The following is a 22784-nucleotide window of genomic DNA, read 5'->3' as shown; positions in this document are numbered from 1 at the left end:
CATTTATGCAGCTTTCCTTACGTTTAAGACATCAATGAAGTTTAAAATGTATTAAAATGTAGTCATTACCAAATGCTCATTCAGTTCACACTCAAACAATAATCCATCAACTAAAATAACGTTTCAATTTACCATATTTTAGTCAAAGATTTTAATTTTTGTATATACATGAATCTTTATTTGCAATAAATTTAATTTTTACTAAGGAAAATGAGCCAATACCAATCATTCGATTTTAAACTGTATGTATACAGTAAAAAAATTATACAATCATTTATTCTATTTAAAATAAAATGTACGCAGAATCTTAACAACTTACAAATTCCTTACGCTGTAAATTGTTAAATTTTATGTTTATATTGTCCAATCAACAGTTAATCCAACGCAAAAATTTACTGTTGTATGTTTTCTGACAAATCTTCCGTTTGATTTTTGTACCAGAAAAACGTACTTTTTATGTCGAAACCCTTAAAAATATCCTTGTTTAGTTCATCTAAACACTTCCTCGGGACTTATAGCTGGCAAGCTGAACTGGGTGTGTTTAGGTAATATGTAACCGTTCTTTATTCCATAACGAACAAGCTCTTCCCTCGTTTCAAACATGATAGTTGGCACCTCTGTTTCTGAAATTAGTTGTAAACATGTTAACTTACAAACTATGAACTTGCTTGAGTACCAAAGAATCATCATATACGTAATATATTACCTATTTACTTTTAATTTGATGGTGGGATCTTTTGATCATTAACCAAATATGACGCTAAATTGTTTCATGATTACGTCCAGCTTTATTAAGTTTATCCCTAAAAAAACAAAGGTTATTTCTCTTCTGATGCAGGAAAAAAAGATTTGTATAATTATACGTACAAGTTTTGATGAGATTTTAAATAGATAGGATTACAAATGCCTGGAAACTGTTCAGTTTTGAAGAAAGCAAATATACATTCCTTGGAAAAGTAACATGATTGCAATTCATGGTAGAAATAAATTAATTTATAAGCTTAATATATTAAATACTTAGTAACCTAGTGTAATTATTTAATTTCAATGGTAGTAAAATTTTCTAATAATGTTTCCTCTGTAAACGAACAAATTACAAGTTTCTAGCTCAAAACCACCTTTCTTAACTTATTCACAATGCTTAGTTCTTTTGCCATTAATATCTGATAGCAAAAGAGATTTTTACAAATTATCATATGTTATACTAAATTCTAAGCTACATTTTCCACGCTACTCAAGCGGATATGTGGTACTTTATACCTAAAGTTAGAAAAATGTTTGCAAATAAAATAACTGAGTGGCAATTCATCAATGTCTTAGATCATAGATCAAAGATTATACTGGGTTACATTTCGAAAATAATAAATAAAATCTCCGAAATTATTAATTGTTATTTGTATTGTATTTTAACTATAGTTATCGTAACCAACATTTTAAAAGTAATAGTATTTAGTTAATTTGTTTTTCTATATTTTAAATAGCATTGTAGAAACACTGAATATTGTTTGCCCAACAAAACAACCTACAGTGATATTGTAAAATACTATTCCTACATGGAATTACATTGTTTTAAATTCAATACTTCTTGTAGGAGCTTTCATAGTCCTTATAATACTAAGACTCAGTTCTACACTTGTCTTACCTAGAAAGGTGCCAATGAAGGCAACAAGAAGGCTTATACCATTCAACCTGTTGTGCCTCCTAGGTAGTGCCGGTCTGACGTTCCACCCACGGCCTTCGTAAACGTTTCCGTCCCCACCAATCATGAAACTTAAACATCATACAAAGTTTATGTCGTCCATCATCCATCATACAAAGTTTATGTCGTCTATCATCCATCATCCATCATCCATCATAACAAGTTTATGTCATCCATCATCCATCATTCATCATCCATCATACAAAGTTGATGTCATCCATAATCCATCATAACAAGTTTATGTCATCCATCATCCATCATACAATGTTTATGTCATCTATCATACATCATACAAAGTTTATGTCATCTATCTCCCATCATACAAAGTTTATGTCATCTATCATCCGTCATAAACAGTTTATGTCATCTATCATCCATCATCAATCATACGAAGTGTATGTCATCCATCATCCATCATACAAAGTTTATGTCATCTATAGTCCATCATACACAGTTTATGTCATCTGTCATCCATCATACAAAGGTTATGTCATGTATCATCCATCATACAAAGTTTATGTCCTATATCATCCATCATACAAAGTTTATGTCATCTATCATCCATCATACAAATTTATGTCATCTGTCATCCATCATACAAAGGTTATGTCATGTGTCATCCATCATACAAAGTTTATGTCATCTATCATTCATCATACACAGTTTATGTCATCTAGCATCCATCATCAATCATACAAAGTTTATGTCATCTATCTTCCTTCATACAAAGTTTATGTCATATTTCATCCATCATACAAAGTTAACGTCATCCATCATCCATCATACAAAGTTTATGTCATCCATCATCCATCATACAAAGTTTATGTCATCCATCATCCATCATAACAAAGTGTATGTCATCTATCATCCATCATAACAAAGTGTATGTCATCTATCATCCATCATCACTATGTTATACATAGTGGCATCCATCATACAAAGTTTATCCTTTTAGAATTTTGCCATTTAGGATAATCAACACGTTTTGGTCCTTCAAACTTAGGCTGATAGGCTAATACTTTGATTATAGTATTAAAAGCTATCATAAATTTTTTAAATACAGTACTGTGATTTAAATTTTCCGGAAGGAGAAACTGATTACTTTTAAACTAAGTTTTTAAGGGGTGAAAAGTTCGATGTATATTTGAATCAAAACATGCAAATTACTTGCTTCCGAGAACAAATTATGTACACATCATTATTTAAGTTACCAAATTATGTTATAAGTAATCATGAGAGAACACTTGTCACTAAACAAAAAAGTTAAGTAAAATATTTCATTACTAAAGGCCGTACTTTGAGGTACGGTTGCGCGAGAACGAAAACAAAAACAGTCCCATATTTTAGTTGGAACTAATTTTTGGTTGATATAACATTTACCTATTTAACTATTGCTGTGTGTTTAGCCATGGAAATATAACTGTTTTATGTAACAACTAAACAGATGTTTAGTTATTTGTCTGACCAGAGTAATGGTCCACTACCCTAATTTTACTGGGGCTTTTGTATTTTAATAGCCTTATATTCCAAATGTTTTTCTTTTCAAAACTTAATCTTAAGAAATAAATTTGACCATATCAATAAAAGTTGTATTATTGTTTTACAGCTAAACCAGCACTTTGTTGTTCAGGTATCTTGTTTCGAAGAGGTTTGCTAATAATTCTATTAATATCAGTATCAATAGTGTAAATTATTAATCCTTTTGCTTAAAGCTCAGTGCCACGTAAAATACATTACGCTCACTACCAAGACAACATATGTATAATCTCACTTACTAGTTCAATTATATTTAGTTTCAAACAACATTCATGCATGGCCTCTGGCAACTACTAACATTTTAGTCAAATGTAAATAATACATCACTAAAACAAAACAAAGCTCTTTAGATGTACATTACTTAAAGCGCACATCCGGACACCCCGATGAGCTGCGTTTGGTGTGAAGATTGTGGATGTACTTTGCTTGTCCGATACACAGAAAGCCATCAAAACATGGCCTGGTGTTGGAGTTGACGAAGAACACGTATTCACTCGGACCAACACTAGGAACTCTCCATTTGGCCTCAACTTTACCCCAAGTTTGCCCCGAAACTATCTTGAGAGGCATGGCTTTTAACCATATAAATCTCATATTAGTTATACATACTACATTCATATTTATTTGGAATATAGCCTAAACAATTGGATATGCAACGAGTAGACTTCCCATCCAATGTAAAAAGTTGAAGCCAAAAAAAAGAATCAATGTCTGTTGCGATGGTACATCAACGAATGACAATATATTGTGTCCAAGTGATACATTAATCAGCTGTTAGGATAGTTTTTTATTAATATTTTTTTACTCGGTACTTTGGTATCATATTGACCAAACCTAAATTGGTTACCCGTAGGTTAGGTTTTATGTTCCGGTTATATTATCCTAATCTTACCTAACCTAGGTGTTGTAACCAAACCAAACTTAGGTGTGGTCGGTATAATACCAAAGTAACTTTGACCGAATAAACTAGTACCCTCTGGTGAGATGGTCTTGAACTTCATCTATTTTCATGGTTTCTAATATTTTCTTGATATTGGATAGGAAGTCTCATATTTTCAGGCTTAAGTACGATTTATCTAAATTAACTTTTATTACTTTTTATTTTATTATCATTATCATTATTTTTGTGAGGTGGGAACACCATATAAGTGCGTATTTTAACCCGAATATGAGTGAAGGATGAGTGTAGAAGGTTCTGAGATGATCTGTTTAGCTTTGTTACTTAATGAATCAGCTGTTTCATCAATCAGGATCATATTTAAAGCCACAATGATCAGAAATAGCTGACTCCAGTTTGGAACAAACAAGAAACTACTGAATTTTCTCAGGATCAAAAAAGCAACCTTTTGATAAAAGTCTCAGATAATCTTTGAGGGTTAAAATTTACGCTGTTTTATGTTCTGAAACTAAATGTATAGCTCAATAAACAGATTTAACCAGCATTTTAATACACATTTAGTTAATAAAGGATACCACATGGGTTATCATCAATCAATGTTTCTTTTTTCAACTCCCTTACATATTTGACGTTTTATTTGTTAGTAATTCGTCAACAGAATTTATAAACCGTTATAAAATATAAAATAACAATACAAAACAATTAGCGTAATAATGTACGTTGGGTTTGTTTTGGAAATACATTTATGATTTGGCTATTTACATTAAATTACCTTTAAACGTTTATCTATAGTTGAATATATACTTAAATGTACTTACCTAGCTGTAAAAGTTCATCAAAATATGAAATAAATTCATGTCATAAAACAAAATAAACAGTTCATAATTCATTATTGCATTTTAGCTCTCTAAATAATGAGTAGTCACTTATAGTTTACACTCTTCTGTAAATGGTTCAGAGTGAAATGAATATCAGAAGATTGTAATTGTTAATTAAGATAACACATGCTTTGTCTTTATTTGAGAAGTGTTCTATTTCTTTTTAAGTCTTATACTTCATATTTTTTTTTATAGAAATAGAGTTGTATATTTATATAAATTTAAATAAATTTATTTTCCTTTGTATTTAGGGATTTACAAAATATTTCTATTAAAATATGCTTTAAAACAATGTCGTTACAATAAGCATTTGCATTTGATGACATAATTTAAACCACCTCATATTATGTTTGGTTTCAACGAGATCTACTAAACTCTTAAAACTAAACAACTAACTAAACAGTAAAAAATTGTTACAAATTAATACATATTTTGTTTATTAAATCACAAAATAAAAATTATAATATTTACACTAAATTACATTGTACTTAACTGTTTTAGATAAAATCTGTTGAGTAACATTATGATAAAACATACTAATTATTTTCGCGTACCACGAATTTCCAAAACTTTAGGTGCCACAAACTCGTTTCTGACTCCATATTCAATTAGCTTTCTTCGTGTGATAAACATTCTTTCCGTCGGGACCCGATCTAAAAAAAGGAAATTCGAATGATGTCTGTGTAATATTTAATTTTTGTGAGTTCAAATAGTTGTTTAGTGGGATATTTTACTTCAAAATATCGAATTAAAATACATATTTTAACCTAATTAGGGACAAGATCAGGAGGAACGTGAACTTCCAATACTTTAGATGAAATGTACTTCCTCGCTACTCCGTATTCCAGCAGTTTTCTTCTTGCAAAAAACATCTTTTCTGTAGGATTACAATCTGCAAAAATATATAAACCTAAATTAATCTGCGTCTGTATAAGTAGGCATATCTAACAACAACAAAAAACACAAAAAACTTTAATTTGAATAATTAAGGTGGGCTAAATCCTTTTAAAGTTCATAATATAGTAACTACCTATTTATGTAATCACGGATAAAATAATTATTGAAGTAAGTCCATTTATCATCAAGTAAGTTCAACTCTTACAATGATTATATAGAAACATTGGGATCAAACGACAGCTAATATTTGTAAAAAGATTAACTAAAAAAACTGTTTTATTATATAACCGTAAACGTTTTAATAATTGTAAATATTTAATTTGAATTATATAGTCTCTTACACAATTGCTTCATTTTGCGACATCAATAAGTGTCGTTTTAAACTCGGTAACACAGCTTAAAGTTTTAAAAACCTAAATTTAATTGGAGCTAACTATAAGAACTTGAAAGATAGATAGGTATGTTGACTTTTAATGCGAGCATTACCATAGAAATGGCCGATTAGGGCTACAAACAAACTTCTCGGTTGAAACTCAACCCATTTGCTTGGAAGGGATGGGCGAATCTTCCACCCTCGACCTTCATAAACATGGCCGTTTCCTCCAATGCAGAAGCTGTCAAACAGTTTGGTAATTCAAATTATAATTAGACATTTTGAAAAAAAAAACATTATCCGGTGTTTCATGAATATTTATGTCAAGACACTTTCATGATGCTGTATAGTAGTTTAAATTACCTTGTTACTGTCAAAAACGATCCTACGTAGTATGTGAGACTACAGCTGATTCATGCTTCAAAGGAGCACATCTTCAGGTCGGAAGAACGTCAAGTAGTCTTCATTGGGATTAGATATTCCTCGTTGTGGAGTTTGTCAAAAATTTAAAAACACGAAACACGAAACATTTAGAATTTGTCGACCAGACGACGGTAACAATAATAACAATAATAACAATAATTGTTACCGTCGTCTGGTCGACCAATTCTAAATGTTTCGTGTTTCCATGTGTTATGTGATTTGTTAACTATTTATTAAACTTTTGACGAACTCCACTACCAGGAATATTTAATCCCAATGAAGACTACTTGACGTTCTTCCGACCTGAAGATGTGCTCCTTTGAAGCATGAAACAGCGTAGTCTCACATACTACGAAGGGTCGTTTTTAAGAGTAACAAGGTATTTTAATCCACTATATTTTCAAGGCACTTTGCTTTAGGTTTGAGGTATTGTTTTATAAGTTGTATCATGGAATAGTTTTGAAACTAATATTTATTTTTAAGGGTCAATGTTATATGTTGTAAAATATGTGCAGCTAATTTATTATTTGTGATGCAAACCGATCAAATTTAAAAGAAACCATAACCTTTAGAGCTTGACGTATTTTACATGTTTGTAAAAATAGGATCAGTAGCATTTTAAAAACGTAGTCACTGTTATCCGATTCGTAGGTAAAATTTTAAACCTCTAAAGAAACCCTTTGTTTTACAATAAAATAAAATTTAAAGTGCAACTTTTAGACCTATTTGTTGAAGGCAAACATGTAAGAAAAAAATATTTTATAAATACGTAGTTTTATAAGACTGCTATTACGAGTAGTTTTATAAAAGCATAAAATGTCAAAGTATAAATAAAGTTTTTATAAATAGTAGAATTCTAACAAAAAAATACTTGTTATACTTTTTTTTTTGTTTTACGACGTAATGTTTAATTGCCTTGTATTTTTAGAAAGGAAACACGACTTAGAAACATATTGTAAATAACTAATAATTGATTAAGTAATGACATTTAAAATAAAAAATAAATTATTCAAACAATTTTAAATTTCTTAAATGTATGGTATCGTTTAAACCAACACAAATCTATCTATATATTTTACGTTTATTACTTAATTTTAAGTTTGATTTAAATATAAATGTTAAGGTCGAATGTATCATATATAATCTATTGTTTTAGTAATATCATGTAACTTCACCAATATCTTGCCTTAATAAAATAATGAAATCTAAAATTCACATTAAATGATAATAAACTTAAATGCAATTATTCATTGCAAAAATAAACCAACGTACTGTATTACTTGTATCTGATGTCCGGAAAGTGCTTCTTTTCCCTATGAATAGCTTGAAGTTTTCTCATCATTTTACAGCACGAGTTGTTGGATTTGCAATAGTGATCTTCTGTCACTGAGTAGAATATGTAAATGATCGGTCCTGTAGTGAAAATTACAGGCATTACTAAACAGTTTTGTTAGTACTATTGAATATGAATATTAATATCCATAAAAATGCAATTTAAAGATTTTAGCTATATTAGGAATGGACGAAATAATTCTCTGACAGAATGTTCATCTGTAAATTACTGAATATTCTTGTTCATGTCAACATTTTAATCAATTATAAGTTGTATAACAAATTATTTTCAGCTCTATTATGTTTAATATAATAATATATTAATATCACTAGCTTAGAAACACAAAAATATATAATCAGTGTCAATAAAAATGCTATAGCAGGCCTGGTAGGATCAGTAAGTTGTACAGTTCAATCAAAAGAAAATATAAAAATGTATGCTATACAATTTTGTGTTAAACATTATATAAATACATTAGTTGACATAAAATCCTTTTCAAAAGACTTAAATATGTTTTACCCCTGAACAGTTTTACACAATACCTAACGTTAGTAATAGTGAGTTGTGGCATTATCACGTGGATAAAATCCATTAGTGATTGGCGGGATTTGAAACCGGAACCTCGATCACCAAAGCCCCGCGCATTACCACCTGACCGGCTCACTCTCAAAAGTCTTCAGTAGTTAAAAAATACAATTTTACTCAGTTTAGTAGGGGGGAGATTAGGGTACGCTGGATCCACACCTTTTTATTTATAAACCTATATTTGTCTGAATAAACGAAGAAAAATAATAAAAAAATTCTTACTTGTCAAATTTCCGCTTGAAAAAAGATATTTGCACGTTAAGTTCACACGTTACGTAAGATACATTTTTATTGTGTCATTTTAAGTATACTTAAAATGAATCTACGAAGGATGGACGGTTAATAACTTATTTTATTAAATCGATTGAAATGTCACAACATGTAAAGTTTTTTTAAACTACACTTACCTTTCATTGTACCTTCCCACTCCGCTGCTCTTCTCCGCCATTCATCTTGGCCGTGCATTTTGAAAGGCATTCTCGTTAAAGTCAATTGTCTACCAATTTCACCTGTTTATATTGTTTTCATTTTTCATAATAACGAATTCTCTGAAAATGGCAACAATGCAATGTTACAACTTTAAATTCATAACGTTAAGATTAATTTAAAACAAGAAAGTTCACAAGTTGCTTGTGATTTGAATGCATTTACAATAAAGTATTGTTTATTGAAAAACATTTTTAAAATATTATTATTAAACTTTGTAAAAAAAGAATCATAATTCTTCTATTAACTTCATTTTAACACTGTAAATAACTGGGCTAGCTACTGTAATGAAAGAATAACACTTAGAGTTTAAGGGAAAGTTGTATTATTAAAAAATCTATAAGCCTATCACTAAGTAAAACAAATTTCGAATTTTTTTATCTTAGCAAACAATATAAAGTAAAGACGTATACAAAGCTACGTACGAAAAGATGAAAAATTAAAATAAATTACATATAATAAGTAACACAATGAAATCCAATGCCATTAAAAACACTAGTCATAAAACGTACCTATATCAGTTCTACTACAAATAAAACATGTTATTTGTCTCTACAAAAAAAAGTATGTATATAACAAACTTTTACTAAGTAGATAATGCTATGAAGATTAGTCAACGTCATATTGGTTCTGATAACATATCTAGAATCAAGTATCGATAATTATGAGTTCAGACAGTAACTGAGTACAAATTATATTTGAGTTTTTTTCCCACACTTTTGTTAGTGTTAAAATAAATTATTTATCGTATAGCAAGTAGGTATGATACAAATCCCTCAACTACAAGGTTGGTTATAAATAGAAGTAAAAGTATAACACCAGCTTAAAGTACGTTCAATTTTATTTTGTTTACTTTTATGTAAAGCTTACAATAACTTCAGCTCCCAATGGATATACTATTATGACAAAATACAATGTCATACATGGTTACTTTTATTGTTTTCAAAATCTTCGTATGTTTATTTAATTTCGGTTTGAAATAGTTTAAATTTTACATCAAATGTCTAATAGAGTCCCACAGAGTCAAGACAAATTTATGGGACCCCACCAAACTCACGGTCTAGGTGGTGATGATGTTATGTCTAGAGAGACTTTATTCTAAGCACTGGTTATCTAAGGCTACTTAAATTAGACTATCGAAAATCACCAATGGTCTCTGGAGTATCCCATAGACCAGACTTAGCACTTCCTTAAGGCTCTGTTGATGTTTTAAGTGGCGTAACTTCCTGTGCTAGTTTGAGTTATTTTTCTTTGGAAGTAAATTCGCGTCACATAGTACCATTCAAAGTAAAAATGTATTTGTTTCTGAATTCGATTTGCTTATTGACTTTGCTTTTTTTTATTCGTGAAGCAACACAAAATAATTTGGTTACCCTACCTGAATATAAGGTTGTAGCTTTAATTCAATGACATTATGCATAAAACTAATAAGAAACTTGTAATAATTAAACAATGTTTTATATGCATTTTCATATAGCTTTACTTAATTAGAATTTACACCCAAGTGTAATTGTGGCTTATAGAAATCCTAATAAATTTTACTATGTTAACAAATAAATATAAGTATATGGTGATAAGAAGAAAACAGTTACTATAGAAAACCACGTAAAGTTTAATTTAAACGTACTCAACCTTATTATACACATCTACTTTGTTGTAAACAACCTTTTAATTATGAAAAGATTTTTAAATATAGCACTATTCAATAATGTTAATATTGCACTTTAAGTAAATAAAAAAATTGTAAAATTTACCAACTGTAATATTATTTATATTTCTACTTTATCAATTTATTTTTACAAGCTCATCAAACAAAAGAGGTATAAGTGTGTGTCTCAAGTTTATTTCGATGAATCTTTCAGATATATATTTGTTTTCTATACCGAACTGGACTATGTTTCTTCGAAGGTACAAGTGATCAATAGCAGGCATGTCATCTGTAACGAAAAGTTTAAATAAATATGATTTCACTTTAGTACTAAAATGGCTTATTTTAACATGTACCAAACGTACCAAAGATTTTGATACATACACCTATGTGCCAACGACTTTTACAATGTTCATCCCTCTTTACAATAAACAGAAACAATCTGTAACAGTTTTAAACCATAAACAAACTTTTATAATTCCTACTGACAACAGTTTTATTAGTTTTTAAATAAGCACGTAGTAAAGAGCTTAAATAAATATTGTACAACTATAAATGTTTTTCTCCTTTGGATACAGCCTAATATCACTACTAAAAATACAAAACTTGATGAATGAAATTTAAATTTACTAACTCGTTTATAGTAAATATTATAACATTATGGTTAGTATTATAATATAACATATGAGGAATTTAACACGTCATTAAGCCGAGATTTAGGACACTACTTTTTAAGTTACAACAACTAGGCACAATACATGAATCGGATTAAGATTTAATGTTGTATTTCAGGAGCCATGTTAAAACATGACATACACGGAAACGTCTGGTAACTATTCGTGTATACCTTCATTTAAATTTCATATATTAGGGGTTTCCTTTATTCCGTGCTCATCGCGAGTAGAGAAAGTAAAAGCAACCCTAATAGTGAACATCTCGTTCTGTAAACGTCAGGTATATGTAATGCAATATATTACTTTTCAATTAAATTTATCCAAGCCCTGCAAACGTTTTCAGGGTACATCAGAAATCAAACTTCACAACAAAAATCAGAAATCATTTTGACACACAAATTTCAGACGCTAGTCACTAGACTAGCACAAATATTTTATCAAATAAAAAATAAAATAAAACTTTAAAAAATTACTATACTTACATCTAAAGTCCCCTAAATATCCGATGTAGAAGGACGTGTAGTTGAATTCCTTATGCTTGTGTGGGAGAAAAGGGGCGTTATTCCATCCACGACCTCTGTAAATGTTTCCGTCCGGGGCAATAACAAAACTAAACAAATACAAAGTTTTATTTACCTGTACTTTATATGTTTTTTGTTGTATCTTAATAAATATCGCTAGTAAATATTTAGATTTTTTTCCAAAATGGAAGACATAAATATCTTAAATTTAGGCTACCAACGTAGTCGTTAATCAATTGTTAGGGGTAAAAAAAACTGTAGATCGAGAACGAAAGGTTGAGTCACATATATTTGTAGTAAATACTTATTCGGTGATCAAGGAATTACTAATTTTGTAATCAAAGGAGTATATAAATTACAAAGAATGTGGGCGCTAACGTTTTGAAAATGTTATTATTACACATATGCTGTCTTTATTTAATTCCATAAAACAATAAAATGTGATATTAATAATATAATTTTTATCAAATCAAGCATGCCTTTTTCGTACCTTTCATAATAGAAAGCATATAATAATGTTTATGGCTTTTTAAATAATCAAGGATTTTAAATTTATAAACATGTTCGTTGAAAGGTATTTTATTTTATTGTATTGTATCAAATTGTATTGTATTGTATTGCATTGCATTGCATTGCATTGTATTGTATTGTATTGCATTGCATCGTATTGTATTGTATTTATTGTATTGTATTGTATTGTATTGCATTGTATATTATTGTATTGTATTGTACTGTACTGTTTCGTACTGTACGGGAGGACTCAGGGCTCCCGTACGTCAACCGAAACTTGGAGGGTAACTGATGAAACTGATGAAACTGAATCAATATTTTATATCTTTAAATGTCCAAATCATTCACCTAAAAGTACTAATTTCAAAGAAGTACTCATTAGCGCAAGGTTTTGTCCGTCGCTGTCCAAATCGTTGGTGTTTTTAAAAGGAACGTTTTTTATGGAAAGAAGACCAAACCCTATGTGATGTGCCAGGGCCAGTTTTCCCACACTGCTAACCAACACTCTGTGTTCAAGGCTATTGTGTTATTAGTAGCATAATTAGTCAATTTCATCAACATGAGCCACATGTTTATTTATTTATTTATTTTACCTTCCAACGGTCAAGAACCAATTTACAATAATATGTTGTATAAGATGACTTAATCTAACTTAAACTTATACATACAAAAGTAATTTTTGACAAAATGACATTGATATGACAAAATGACATGTTGATATTGAGTTAACAGATTATCCTTAACCTTAAAATATGTATAGGCAAGATAGCATATGCTTAACGCCCAATGATTAACCAATGATCAGCTGGGTCCAGCTGCAAACTAGCAACAAAAGTTAAAAAAAAATATAAATAATATGACACTTACATTTAATACCTTTTGCAATACATACTTGAATCTGATATCCTTTTTCCTCCTCATATCCCAGTTTTGTAACCTTTGCAGATACTCCACGCATTCTATCTCCAAGGCCCCGGGCCTAGGTCCGTGTTTTCGTTCCGCGAATACGAAGGCGTAGAATATTTTGTCAGCTGGATATTTGACACGTGGTAGGTTACCCTGGATGTCTTTACCTCCCCAAGTTCTCCTTGGTACAACCCTCAATGAACTCATTGTTTAGCCTATCATTGTTATAGCCTACAAGAGAAAAATGAATTGTGAACACATGGTAATTTAAATAACTGAGAGGTCTGCAAAAGGAAAATGACATAAATAAAATAATTAATAAATACAAAAAGTTATGAAAGTAATTATCTCATAATATAAATTGCATATCAAAAGAATGTTTTCCGTAAAAAAATATTATCACTGAAAATGAGGACGTAATATAATCATTACTTAACTAGTTTTTTACTATGGAATAACTAATAAGATGTAAGGTAATTGTATACGACTATTTTGTAATAATATACATCAAAGCAAAGAAAAAAAAAACAGAATTTCCATAAAAAATTACTTAATTATCGAGTAAAATAAACTGAGATGTAATTAAATTATTAAAGAGTAACCGATATGGACAGAGAGTGCATAGTTTCCCAAAAGCACACACAGTCAAATACAGTATTTTAATGACACTATAACGTAAGCTAGAGAATAAAAGGTTGAACTAAAATTACATATGTGTTCTCCCTAAGTATGTTGATAGTAATAATACGTTTACGAAGTATATTTGTCATACGAATCCTTCTTAAAAGAAGGCATTTGGAAATTTAGAATATAAAAAAATAATACAATTTCACTCGCGTCTTGTATTAAAACAACAAATTATATGTTTTATTATGTCTATTTGTTTGGATAATTGTTTTTCAGCAGTTTTTTTATCTTCAATTTTATGTTTACAAGGAAAATATAATATTTAGTTTATGAAGAAAATCATTTATAGATCTGGAAAAACCAATAATTAGAAATAAACAATTCTAACACGAATAGGCTTGGCTCCTTCTAAATGGATTTTATGATAAATATTATAAAAACCGCAACTGTATTATAAATCATTTTAAATAATTTCTTGAGTGATTTAAAAAATGCTACATTTAAGTCATGATTGAAAATAGTGGACGGAATAGCCTTATGTACTATTATTTTAAAATATATATACTTACTTTTATTTCAATTACATGTCCACTTTTCGATCAATAAAGTTCACACAAGTTATTCAATGAATTTAATCAGACATGCAATAAAACATTATTTGTGAATTTGAACACCACTTTCTTACTTAAAAACGGCTGTAAACAATTCGTTTTTAATTCACTACACTATATAAAACAGGTTGTATCCAACCATACATTGTTTTAGTTCAGACTTAAATTGCTTACATTTAATCTATGATATTACATTGTTTGTGTTAAAACGTGTGCAGCTACAAAGTTATGTAATGCAAACTGTATCTGTAGTTATCATTTTCGGCTTATCACGCCCGACTATAAAAGTAGTGATATAGCATTGGATTTTGATAACCGTTGCTATTAAGCGATGGTACACTATTTGACTGGTTGTTAAAGATATTTACGTTAATTTCCACTGAATATAATTTGCTCAAAACTTTTTAAATTTTTTCAACCCCCTTCCCCCCCCCCCCACACACACACACACATGTTTAACACGTGTGTTAATGCTCCATACGGTATTACTTATTTTTAATAAAGTTTGTATGTGTTATATTGCAACAAACAATATTTATGCTCTTCAGTAAAACAGGACGTGATATTAATTAAGATTAGAAATCAAAGCAGGAATAATAGTAAAAGTCTTTAGTGGAAAGGATTCTTTACAAACTTACATTCGTAAATATAAACACTGCATATGCTCAACGTTTCCATTTTTATTCATAAGAATATATATATGTTCAATAGAAATAACATTATTTACACGTATTTACACGAATTTGTATATTCAAAATTTCGAGCCGGTCAAGCTCCTTTTATTGAAATCGTACGCTTCATTGGGTGACTTTATATTGCTGTTCAGTGTATAGAGCAAAAATCGTTTGCACAAATAGTTGTGCCTGACACCAAACTGTAATAATTGATTCCTTGCTATGTAGTATTCGTCACCTGGAGGTTCATCTGAAAAAAAAAAATACCAATTATATCCAAGAATAAAACCTCACATATATATTTCACAATATTCCAAATACAATGCAAGCCTTAAATATTGTATATACTGCATATTTAATGTGTGCATCAAACCGTAATTTTCAATTTTTCATAACCATTTCGTACCACAGCTACTGTTAGAGATGGTTTTATATTTTGAGTGCATAAGTATTAAAAAGCGTTAAATTCTTACCAATAATACTCAGTTGTTTTGAAAATATTTTAATTAAAATAATAAAAAAATATTAAATAAAAAATAGAATAACATTTTTATTTCGACAAGAGTCGTTTTGTTTGCATGTAGAAGGAATGCAAAATTTAGGATTTTCAGCTAACATTAAATATTTGTTTGTATTCCAGATAAAGATTGGCATTGTCTATGCTAAAATCAAATCTAAATTTTATAATAAATATGAATCACTGACTAGTTTATAATGAGTAATAAAGTGCTACAGAAGGATTCTAGTAAATTTGGCGTGGAACAATGTGAATATTTGGCGTTAATTGATATCATTCGACCCATGTCAACGATACCAAAGTGCTATTTGACGTATTTTAACAATATGCTTTTAGTACCAGTTAAATAAGTGTAACCAATACTAGTATAAATAAATGCACGACGTAAAGTTATTAAATTTTCCATTTATATCAGAACTTCGACCAGATAAGCTAAGTGCACAATGCAGTTGTCTGCTTGCAATGTTGAGCGAAGCAAGTATATTAACCGAATGTTAAATGAAGTCTATGATACATCTGGTTCACATAAATGAAATGTCTACTTGCCGTATCCAAAGTCAATGGTACGTCTAGTTCACGTAAATGGAATGTTTACTTTCGGTATCAAAAGTCAACCGTGTATGTATAACCTATTCGTTATTGCATTTTGAGTAAATCATGCTCAACGGTATTAATCAGATTGCTAGTCCCTTTTGTTCTGCATTTGTAACGTACTAGCTTAAATGATTAGTTTATAAATATATGTTACGACTCTTTTGTTTACGTTTTTATTGTTATCTTGCAAACGCTGTCATGGCGACCAATTAACCCATAAGGTCCATATAAAATTTCATAAACTTAAACTTTGCGTATGAAAAAGCCCTGTAGTTCGATTTGTACTGTTTTAGATTTATAGCTTTCCTTAGTTGGTTTATATGAATTTGCTAAATTTCATGCGGATTGCTGTAGCCGTTCAGGAGGAGTATTTGTAAAACAAAATCAGGAGTATAGTATAATCGCTTCACTCACTCCACTCAATAATTAATGTTCTTGTGAGTTAAATTATTTTTTTTTAATTGTTACGTTACGTTAAAATTATCTACACATTGTATTTAAAATTATCTACTGTATTTAGGAATAATAGAATACAAATATTCAATGCACGGTTTACTTACTTATGAAATCCCCTATGAACATTATGTAGTAGGAGAGGTGTGAAAAGATTCTGTACTTTGATGGCAACGTAGGAACCTTGTCCCACCCTCTTCCCTCGAATACAATCCCATCAGGAGCTATGAGGAAGCTATAAAATAATAAATAAAAATAATAACAAATAGAAAAATGCAAAAATAACACATATGGCCATTTTTTATAAGTGAAGCTATTTTTTTATCTACGCAGCTTGCTGCACATATTAGTCCTACTGACACAAATATTTTATGTAAAATTAGTAAAGCTAAGAGTAAAAGTCACATTAGACCAAAAAGAATAATATAATCTTAAGTTAACGTAAAGTGTACTACGACGAAATAAATATATTATCACATTAATAAATTAGGCACTTGCTGTATATATTTTTAGCTTTGTAAATATTCAATTTAAACTTAATCGCTCTATTATTTTTTTTTTATATTGATAAATTTACGAAACTCTCATAGACAAATAAAATAAAGTATAAATTGAACATAAAAGTTCCAAAATCTGTCATTTGTAAAATTTTAAAAAAACATTTCAGTTTTGGGAAGTTATTTAAACCTTTATATAATTAGCATCGATAAGCCAAAAATACTAATTCCTGTATGTTTTAACAATTCCATAAATTTAAGAAAAACTTACTTGTATTTTATGTCTGGATACTTCTTAAGGTCCATTTTCTGAATGAACTTGATCTCAGAGACAGCCGACTCATACGAAGGTCGACTTCCAAGCCACGGTTTGCCCTTAGGAGCGTACTGTTGCTGAGGAAACCCAAACATAATCATCTTGGCTGGTGGGTTCATGGTGGGAACGAACGACGATGGTTGCGCCCGCCATTGCTGCCTGGTCACAAATCTTAGGTCTTCCATTGGCGCTGGAAAAGTGGGTATTCTGTAAATTAAAAGAAGTTCCTAAATAGGCCTAATCGTAATGTATATGAGTTTGTTATCTATACAACGAGGGATGTATTTTTTGGCATTGTGACTAAAGGCAAAAGTTATTAGTGTTGTATGAGCTAGATAATAGTATAGTTGATGATCAGCTGTTTTTTTTATTTTTTTTTATAGTTAATTCTTTAAGAGCTTTATCATGACATAAATTTAAGTCCGGTTTCGAATCATATAGAATCTATGGGCTTTTATTGGAGCGAAAATATTAGTGTTCTATTAAACTATTAACAATAAACCTAGCTTTCTTTAATGGTAGTTTTAATTGCAATGACTCAACATTTTAATTAAATTTCTAACGTGGTTTAAGACGTTGAGCCATCTCTATTTGTAAATTTTACGAAAATAGTTTTTACAGACAACGATAAAGGAACTTTGATTATCTTCGATCAAGTTTTAGAACTGCAGAACATATGGGTGCTAGCTGTTCTAGTGGTAAAACATGAGATTTCCAAGGAACCTCGGTACGAATTAGGCTAATAACCAACGGGTTGTATCCCTTTCAGACCCAGGAATCTTAGTCCTCTCGACCGTTTTAAGTCCCGAGCAAATGTTGAACAAATGTTGGTCTTAACCTAAATCTCAAATACTGTAATTATTTGTTAGGTTTGTTTTAAAAAATCAACCTTCATTATACCTAGAATATATATACCCATATTGAATATACACATATTAAAAATAAGTGAATATGATGCAAGTGTTTTAAATTAGAAAACTTATTTTCTACCTTATTATTAAATAAAATTCGTATATAGGAAAATACTTGATTGTAGAAAAAAAACTAGTTTAGGTGAAATGTTACTTACATGTGTTATTAATGAATTAATTTGTAAATAGCTATTCTGAGCTTGTAAATTTAGCGTTCCAATATAGATACATAAGCCTACCTACTAACATAGATCTTATACAATGATTGTGTTTTTCCTCTTAGAGTACTAACAAACATTTTAACAATTTCATAACCTTGTTTGCTGCAGTATAAATAAGGTGTTCCCAATTTGAATGAAATTGAATGGTCAAAAATAAATTATTTGTATTAAACTTACATGTTTAGGTTACTTTAATACTTTCCCCACGAAAAAAGGATGATTTGGTTAAATCTGTTTAACACACAGGAGTCTCCATTGTTCTTAAAATGAAAAAAACTTTATTCATTTATTTTTAGTCTAATCTCTATCCAAATATTTTAACTTATTTACAATCAAAACTGATATTATTTAGATAGCCTCTGTTATCGGTCTGTCTGGGACTTACTATGAAATAACTTCTATATAACATCACGTTTCTATTTGAAAACCGTATTAAAACTCTTGTAGTTATTTGGTAAAATGAATTACTGTTTGTATGGTATTTTACTTCAAAAAAATAAATGCTATGCTTTTATTATTTATTATTTTTTTGAAGGAAGTGATTTAGTGGTAGAGCGCCAGACTTCGGTCTATAAGGTCCAAGGTTCAAATCCCATTAAATAACCAATGAATTTTATCAAAGTAATATTGTAACAACCCCTTGGTCTAGCCTGAAGTCGTGTGAAAAACAATCCCATGCTCGTGCCTAGCATCTTAGGACCCATAAAAATCTGATTGTGTAAAAATTAATTGTTTTATTGCGAGGTATAACAAGCATATAGTGCGGAAGGAAACTTGGTCGTTCTAAGCACTGTATTAAAAAGCTCATCTGATAGAGTGGTTTGTCTTTGGATACAGACATGCTCCATTATATCCCTTAATTTTTTACTTACCTTCCATTCATATCTAACATAAAACAGCCCCCCGTTTATGTTAACGTTAACGTTAATGCTGTCCCAATGAATTAACTAATAATAATTGACATAATTGTAATTAATATAAAAAAAAAACAAGCACCCACCCAACAAGCAGTTTGACGTAGGAGTCCACAATTTGCTTGCATATAAGTCAAATACCTAAATTATTCAATTACTAATGTAAATGTAGAAGAATGGGTGGATTTTAAATATATGGCCTCTGTTTTTCTGTGTGCAAATATGTCACTATTTTAGACCAGTAATCCAATCTAATGTGGAAACCCCTTACTTGCAGTTATTATTAATGTACGGTATAATAATTGTGTAAAAGTAAAATGTATAATTGTATTGTAATAATAACATAAAAATATTTGTATTGATAAAAAACCATAAGCGACAAATATAGGTTCTCTCAGATGATATTGCTGCTGCGATTCAGTTGACAGATTGAAGCTTCACTGAATATTTTAAACAGAACAGTACTTGTTTTACGAAGAGAAAAATCTAGTGTCTTTAAGGAAATAAGTTAATATCCATCCAGAATCTGATGCTTTTCTTTATTATTAATATTTGCTTTAAGAGAGTAGTCGTCTACAGATTTGTTACGTGATGGCCAAAACGACACAACAGTTTTGATATATGATTAAATTTGCTGGTTTACGAATTTAAATTGAAACAAACAAATTAAATCACCAACAAGGCAAATCGTTTATCCAAATCGATAATATGCTATTTAAAACGCAAGAGCTTACGTGGAGAGAGACTTATAAATAAAGCAATTTAGAATTTAAATTACCTAAATATTTTATATAACTCTCTCAACGCAAGATTAAACTATAATATTTCACAAGAATATAATTAACATAAGTTTTAGAAGTTCTGTTTTGTTAGAATTCCCCTATGGATTGTCATATGAGAGTGTTAAAAAACTAAGAGGTACAGTTGATCAATAGTATAAACATCTATATTTTTAAGTTAATTAAAAATTACACACTATAATGCACTTCTGTATTATCACACCGTAGCAAAACACGGGTATAAAATTTATTATTGTATAGTAAGAAAATAAATAAACAAAAATATTAACAAAATAAAACTGTTTTACAGGTAAATAATATAAGAAGCGTATTAGTAATACAATTTTGCATGGTCATTAAATATTTTTTTTACATTTTTATAATGTTTATATTTTAAAAATTAGTTATATTATAATGTTTTACCTCATAACTACAATGATTTAAAATATATATTTATTAAGCTCGTGTTTATAATCACAAGTAAATGGAAGTACAATCTGAAGATGCTTCATTTTAATCATCTTCATTTGAATACCTATTTTTATTACTTCGTTTTTAAGGTCTATGAGATGTTTTGGCGGTGGCACTTCTGAAATAAAATAACATTGATTAGTGTTTCTATTGAACATTACTTCAATGGGTCTATCAGTTTGATTTACTAAGAAATCCATGTTAATTTAGGTTCTCAATGTCTATAACATACAGTATTAATACATTAAAAATTGTATAGGCCAATAGTCATATTGTTTTTCCTTAATGATTTTCCCTAATTATTTTAAGCAAGTATAAAGTCAACATTAGGAGTAATCCGTGTAAAAAAATAATATTCTCAAACACGTAAAAACACTGTACTATAAATTCAACGTAATTGGACAAAATTCGATCAAAATACCGGGTGTCCCAAAAAGAATGGATCAAAAGTAAACTGACATGAACACTTTATTCTTAAAGACAAAAAGTTAACTTTATATACATTTTGTTTCCTAACATTCTAAGTTTTCCTAATGTTCTCCGTTGTTCGCTCGGAGAAAGTCAAGGCGGTGTTTTAGCTCAGACCACACATTGTGTCGCATTTCATTGGATATTTTTACAAAGGCTTCCCTTATCTTTGCTTTAAGTTCATCTAAGTTTGAGATCGGCAAGTTATACACTTGATTCACAAATCGCCATACAAAAAATCACAAGGCGTAATGTCTGGAGATCTAGGAGGCCACCGTATGGGACCGCCACGACCAACCCAACTGGGAAGGTTTCATCCGTCTGGCCGATGTTTCCAGAATCCTTAAACTGCCTGTACCATCGCTCCATACTGTTTCTGGATCGTGGATTTACATTGTATACAGTCCGAAATCTTCTTTTTACTTTAACTACTGATTTAGTCTCAATGAAGCACTCAAGGCGCTGTGCTTTTAACTGCAAATTCATAATGCAACTGTGTGTTGTGTTTTGAAAGTTCAAGCGTGCTCACAACAATGAACAGCTGATTGTTGTTGAATCATACTAAAAAAACTTAAAGATGTCAGCTTTAAAATAAGCCACACTTGACTTTCCTATGACCCTCAATAACACGTATATTAAGCTGTAGATTTGATCCATTATTTTTGGGACACGGTGTATATCTTTAATGGTTTGTTTTAAAATAAGTAATGTAAAGAGGCTAGTAATTAAAATATTGACTAAAGTCAATTTGCCAATGATAGTTTTTTATATTTTATTTTACTGTCATACCGGTTTGAAAAGATTTGTTGATTTCATTTTGCGCTTTTAAATATCGAATTGTCATGAATTTTTAATATAATATTTTTAAGAACATTTTTAAACTTTAGAACTACCACACTGTTAAAACGTCCACTTACTTTGCCAGTTACCTATAAAGCCTATGTAGAGACTTTGGTCATTGCTGTACCAATACTTCTTAGGCAATTGTGGCCGATTTTTCCATCCTCTTCCTTCGTATACTACCCCATCTCCTCCTACCATGAAGCTGTCAGGGGATATGAAAACAATTGGGTTAAAAATTAGGTTAATAAGGTTTAATAATCGTTAAGCTAATCGTTTATTGACCTAACGATTATATTTTGAGTGTCTAGAATTTTCAGTAGTATTTGTCTTTAATATGATTTGAAAGTCACTGTGTTAAAACTATTTTTCAGATCTAGTTTATCACAGTCAATTAGCTCACAAAAACATTTATATATATTTATGCTACTAAATACAAATATATGTTACCAATCTTTAGGTAAATGGAGTATATCTTTGCCTTCGGATAAATGCATCTAAGTTTTAAATATATAGTTGCCTTA

The 22784-nt window shown here is 29.8% G+C and overlaps 3 protein-coding genes and 1 long non-coding RNA gene across 4 annotated transcripts; all 4 read right to left on the bottom strand.

The window, feature by feature from the left end:
• Window positions 1–510: 510 nt before the first annotated feature.
• Window positions 511–3788, bottom strand: LOC128985954 (uncharacterized). The gene is made up of 3 exons (XR_008490090.1): window positions 3597–3788; window positions 1643–1770; window positions 511–623 (listed from the first exon to the last, which is right to left on the bottom strand). It is a non-coding gene; the product is annotated as an uncharacterized LOC128985954 (long non-coding RNA).
• Window positions 3789–5564: 1776 nt separating this feature from the next.
• LOC128985952 (peptidoglycan recognition protein 1-like) lies at window positions 5565–9696 on the bottom strand. Its single transcript, XM_054405960.1, has 5 exons — window positions 9621–9696; window positions 9030–9170; window positions 7985–8117; window positions 6395–6522; window positions 5565–5903 (listed from the first exon to the last, which is right to left on the bottom strand). Exons 2-5 carry the CDS (start codon window positions 9097–9099, stop codon window positions 5779–5781), a joined length of 456 nt encoding a protein of 151 aa, XP_054261935.1. The 5' UTR covers window positions 9100–9170; window positions 9621–9696; the 3' UTR covers window positions 5565–5778.
• Window positions 9697–10875: 1179 nt separating this feature from the next.
• On the bottom strand, window positions 10876–14791 carry LOC128985951 (peptidoglycan-recognition protein SB2-like). Its single transcript, XM_054405958.1, has 4 exons — window positions 14564–14791; window positions 13354–13598; window positions 11913–12040; window positions 10876–11045 (listed from the first exon to the last, which is right to left on the bottom strand). Exons 2-4 carry the CDS (start codon window positions 13572–13574, stop codon window positions 10894–10896), a joined length of 501 nt encoding a protein of 166 aa, XP_054261933.1. The 5' UTR covers window positions 13575–13598; window positions 14564–14791; the 3' UTR covers window positions 10876–10893.
• A 546-nt stretch (window positions 14792–15337) lies between these two features.
• LOC128985949 (peptidoglycan recognition protein 1-like) lies at window positions 15338–17857 on the bottom strand. Its single transcript, XM_054405956.1, has 3 exons — window positions 17612–17857; window positions 16951–17078; window positions 15338–15529 (listed from the first exon to the last, which is right to left on the bottom strand). Exons 1-3 carry the CDS (start codon window positions 17839–17841, stop codon window positions 15357–15359), a joined length of 531 nt encoding a protein of 176 aa, XP_054261931.1. The 5' UTR covers window positions 17842–17857; the 3' UTR covers window positions 15338–15356.
• Window positions 17858–22784: the final 4927 nt, after the last annotated feature.

The sequence above is a fragment of the Macrosteles quadrilineatus genome, unplaced genomic scaffold, assembly GCF_028750875.1.
Source record: "Macrosteles quadrilineatus isolate MER2022 unplaced genomic scaffold, UCM_ALF_1.0 Scaffold_2__2_contigs__length_208266976, whole genome shotgun sequence".
Classification (NCBI taxonomy): Eukaryota; Metazoa; Arthropoda; class Insecta; order Hemiptera; family Cicadellidae; genus Macrosteles; species Macrosteles quadrilineatus.
This window is presented reverse-complemented; position numbering and strand designations above follow the sequence as displayed.

Excerpts from the sequence above, each read along its gene's own strand:
- LOC128985952 (XM_054405960.1), bottom strand. The coding sequence starts at position 9,099 with ATGCCTTTCAAAATGCACGGCCAAGATGAATGGCGGAGAAGAGCAGCG. Across the intron at positions 6,523-7,984 it reads TTTCCGGACATCAGATACAA|CTTCTGCATTGGAGGAAACG; the intron begins GTAATACAGTAC and ends ACTGTTTGACAG. Across the intron at positions 5,904-6,394 it reads CCTAATCGGCCATTTCTATG|ATTGTAATCCTACAGAAAAG; the intron begins GTAATGCTCGCA and ends ATATTTTTGCAG.
- LOC128985951 (XM_054405958.1), bottom strand. The coding sequence starts at position 13,574 with ATGAGTTCATTGAGGGTTGTACCAAGGAGAACTTGGGGAGGTAAAGAC. Across the intron at positions 12,041-13,353 it reads AAAAAGGATATCAGATTCAA|TTTTGTTATTGCCCCGGACG; the intron begins GTATGTATTGCA and ends GTATTTGTTTAG. Across the intron at positions 11,046-11,912 it reads ATATTTAGGGGACTTTAGAT|ATGACATGCCTGCTATTGAT; the intron begins GTAAGTATAGTA and ends TTTTCGTTACAG.
- LOC128985949 (XM_054405956.1), bottom strand. The coding sequence starts at position 17,841 with ATGGAAGACCTAAGATTTGTGACCAGGCAGCAATGGCGGGCGCAACCA. Across the intron at positions 17,079-17,611 it reads TATCCAGACATAAAATACAA|CTTCCTCATAGCTCCTGATG; the intron begins GTAAGTTTTTCT and ends ATTATTTTATAG. Across the intron at positions 15,530-16,950 it reads GTTCATAGGGGATTTCATAA|ATGAACCTCCAGGTGACGAA; the intron begins GTAAGTAAACCG and ends TTTTTTTTTCAG.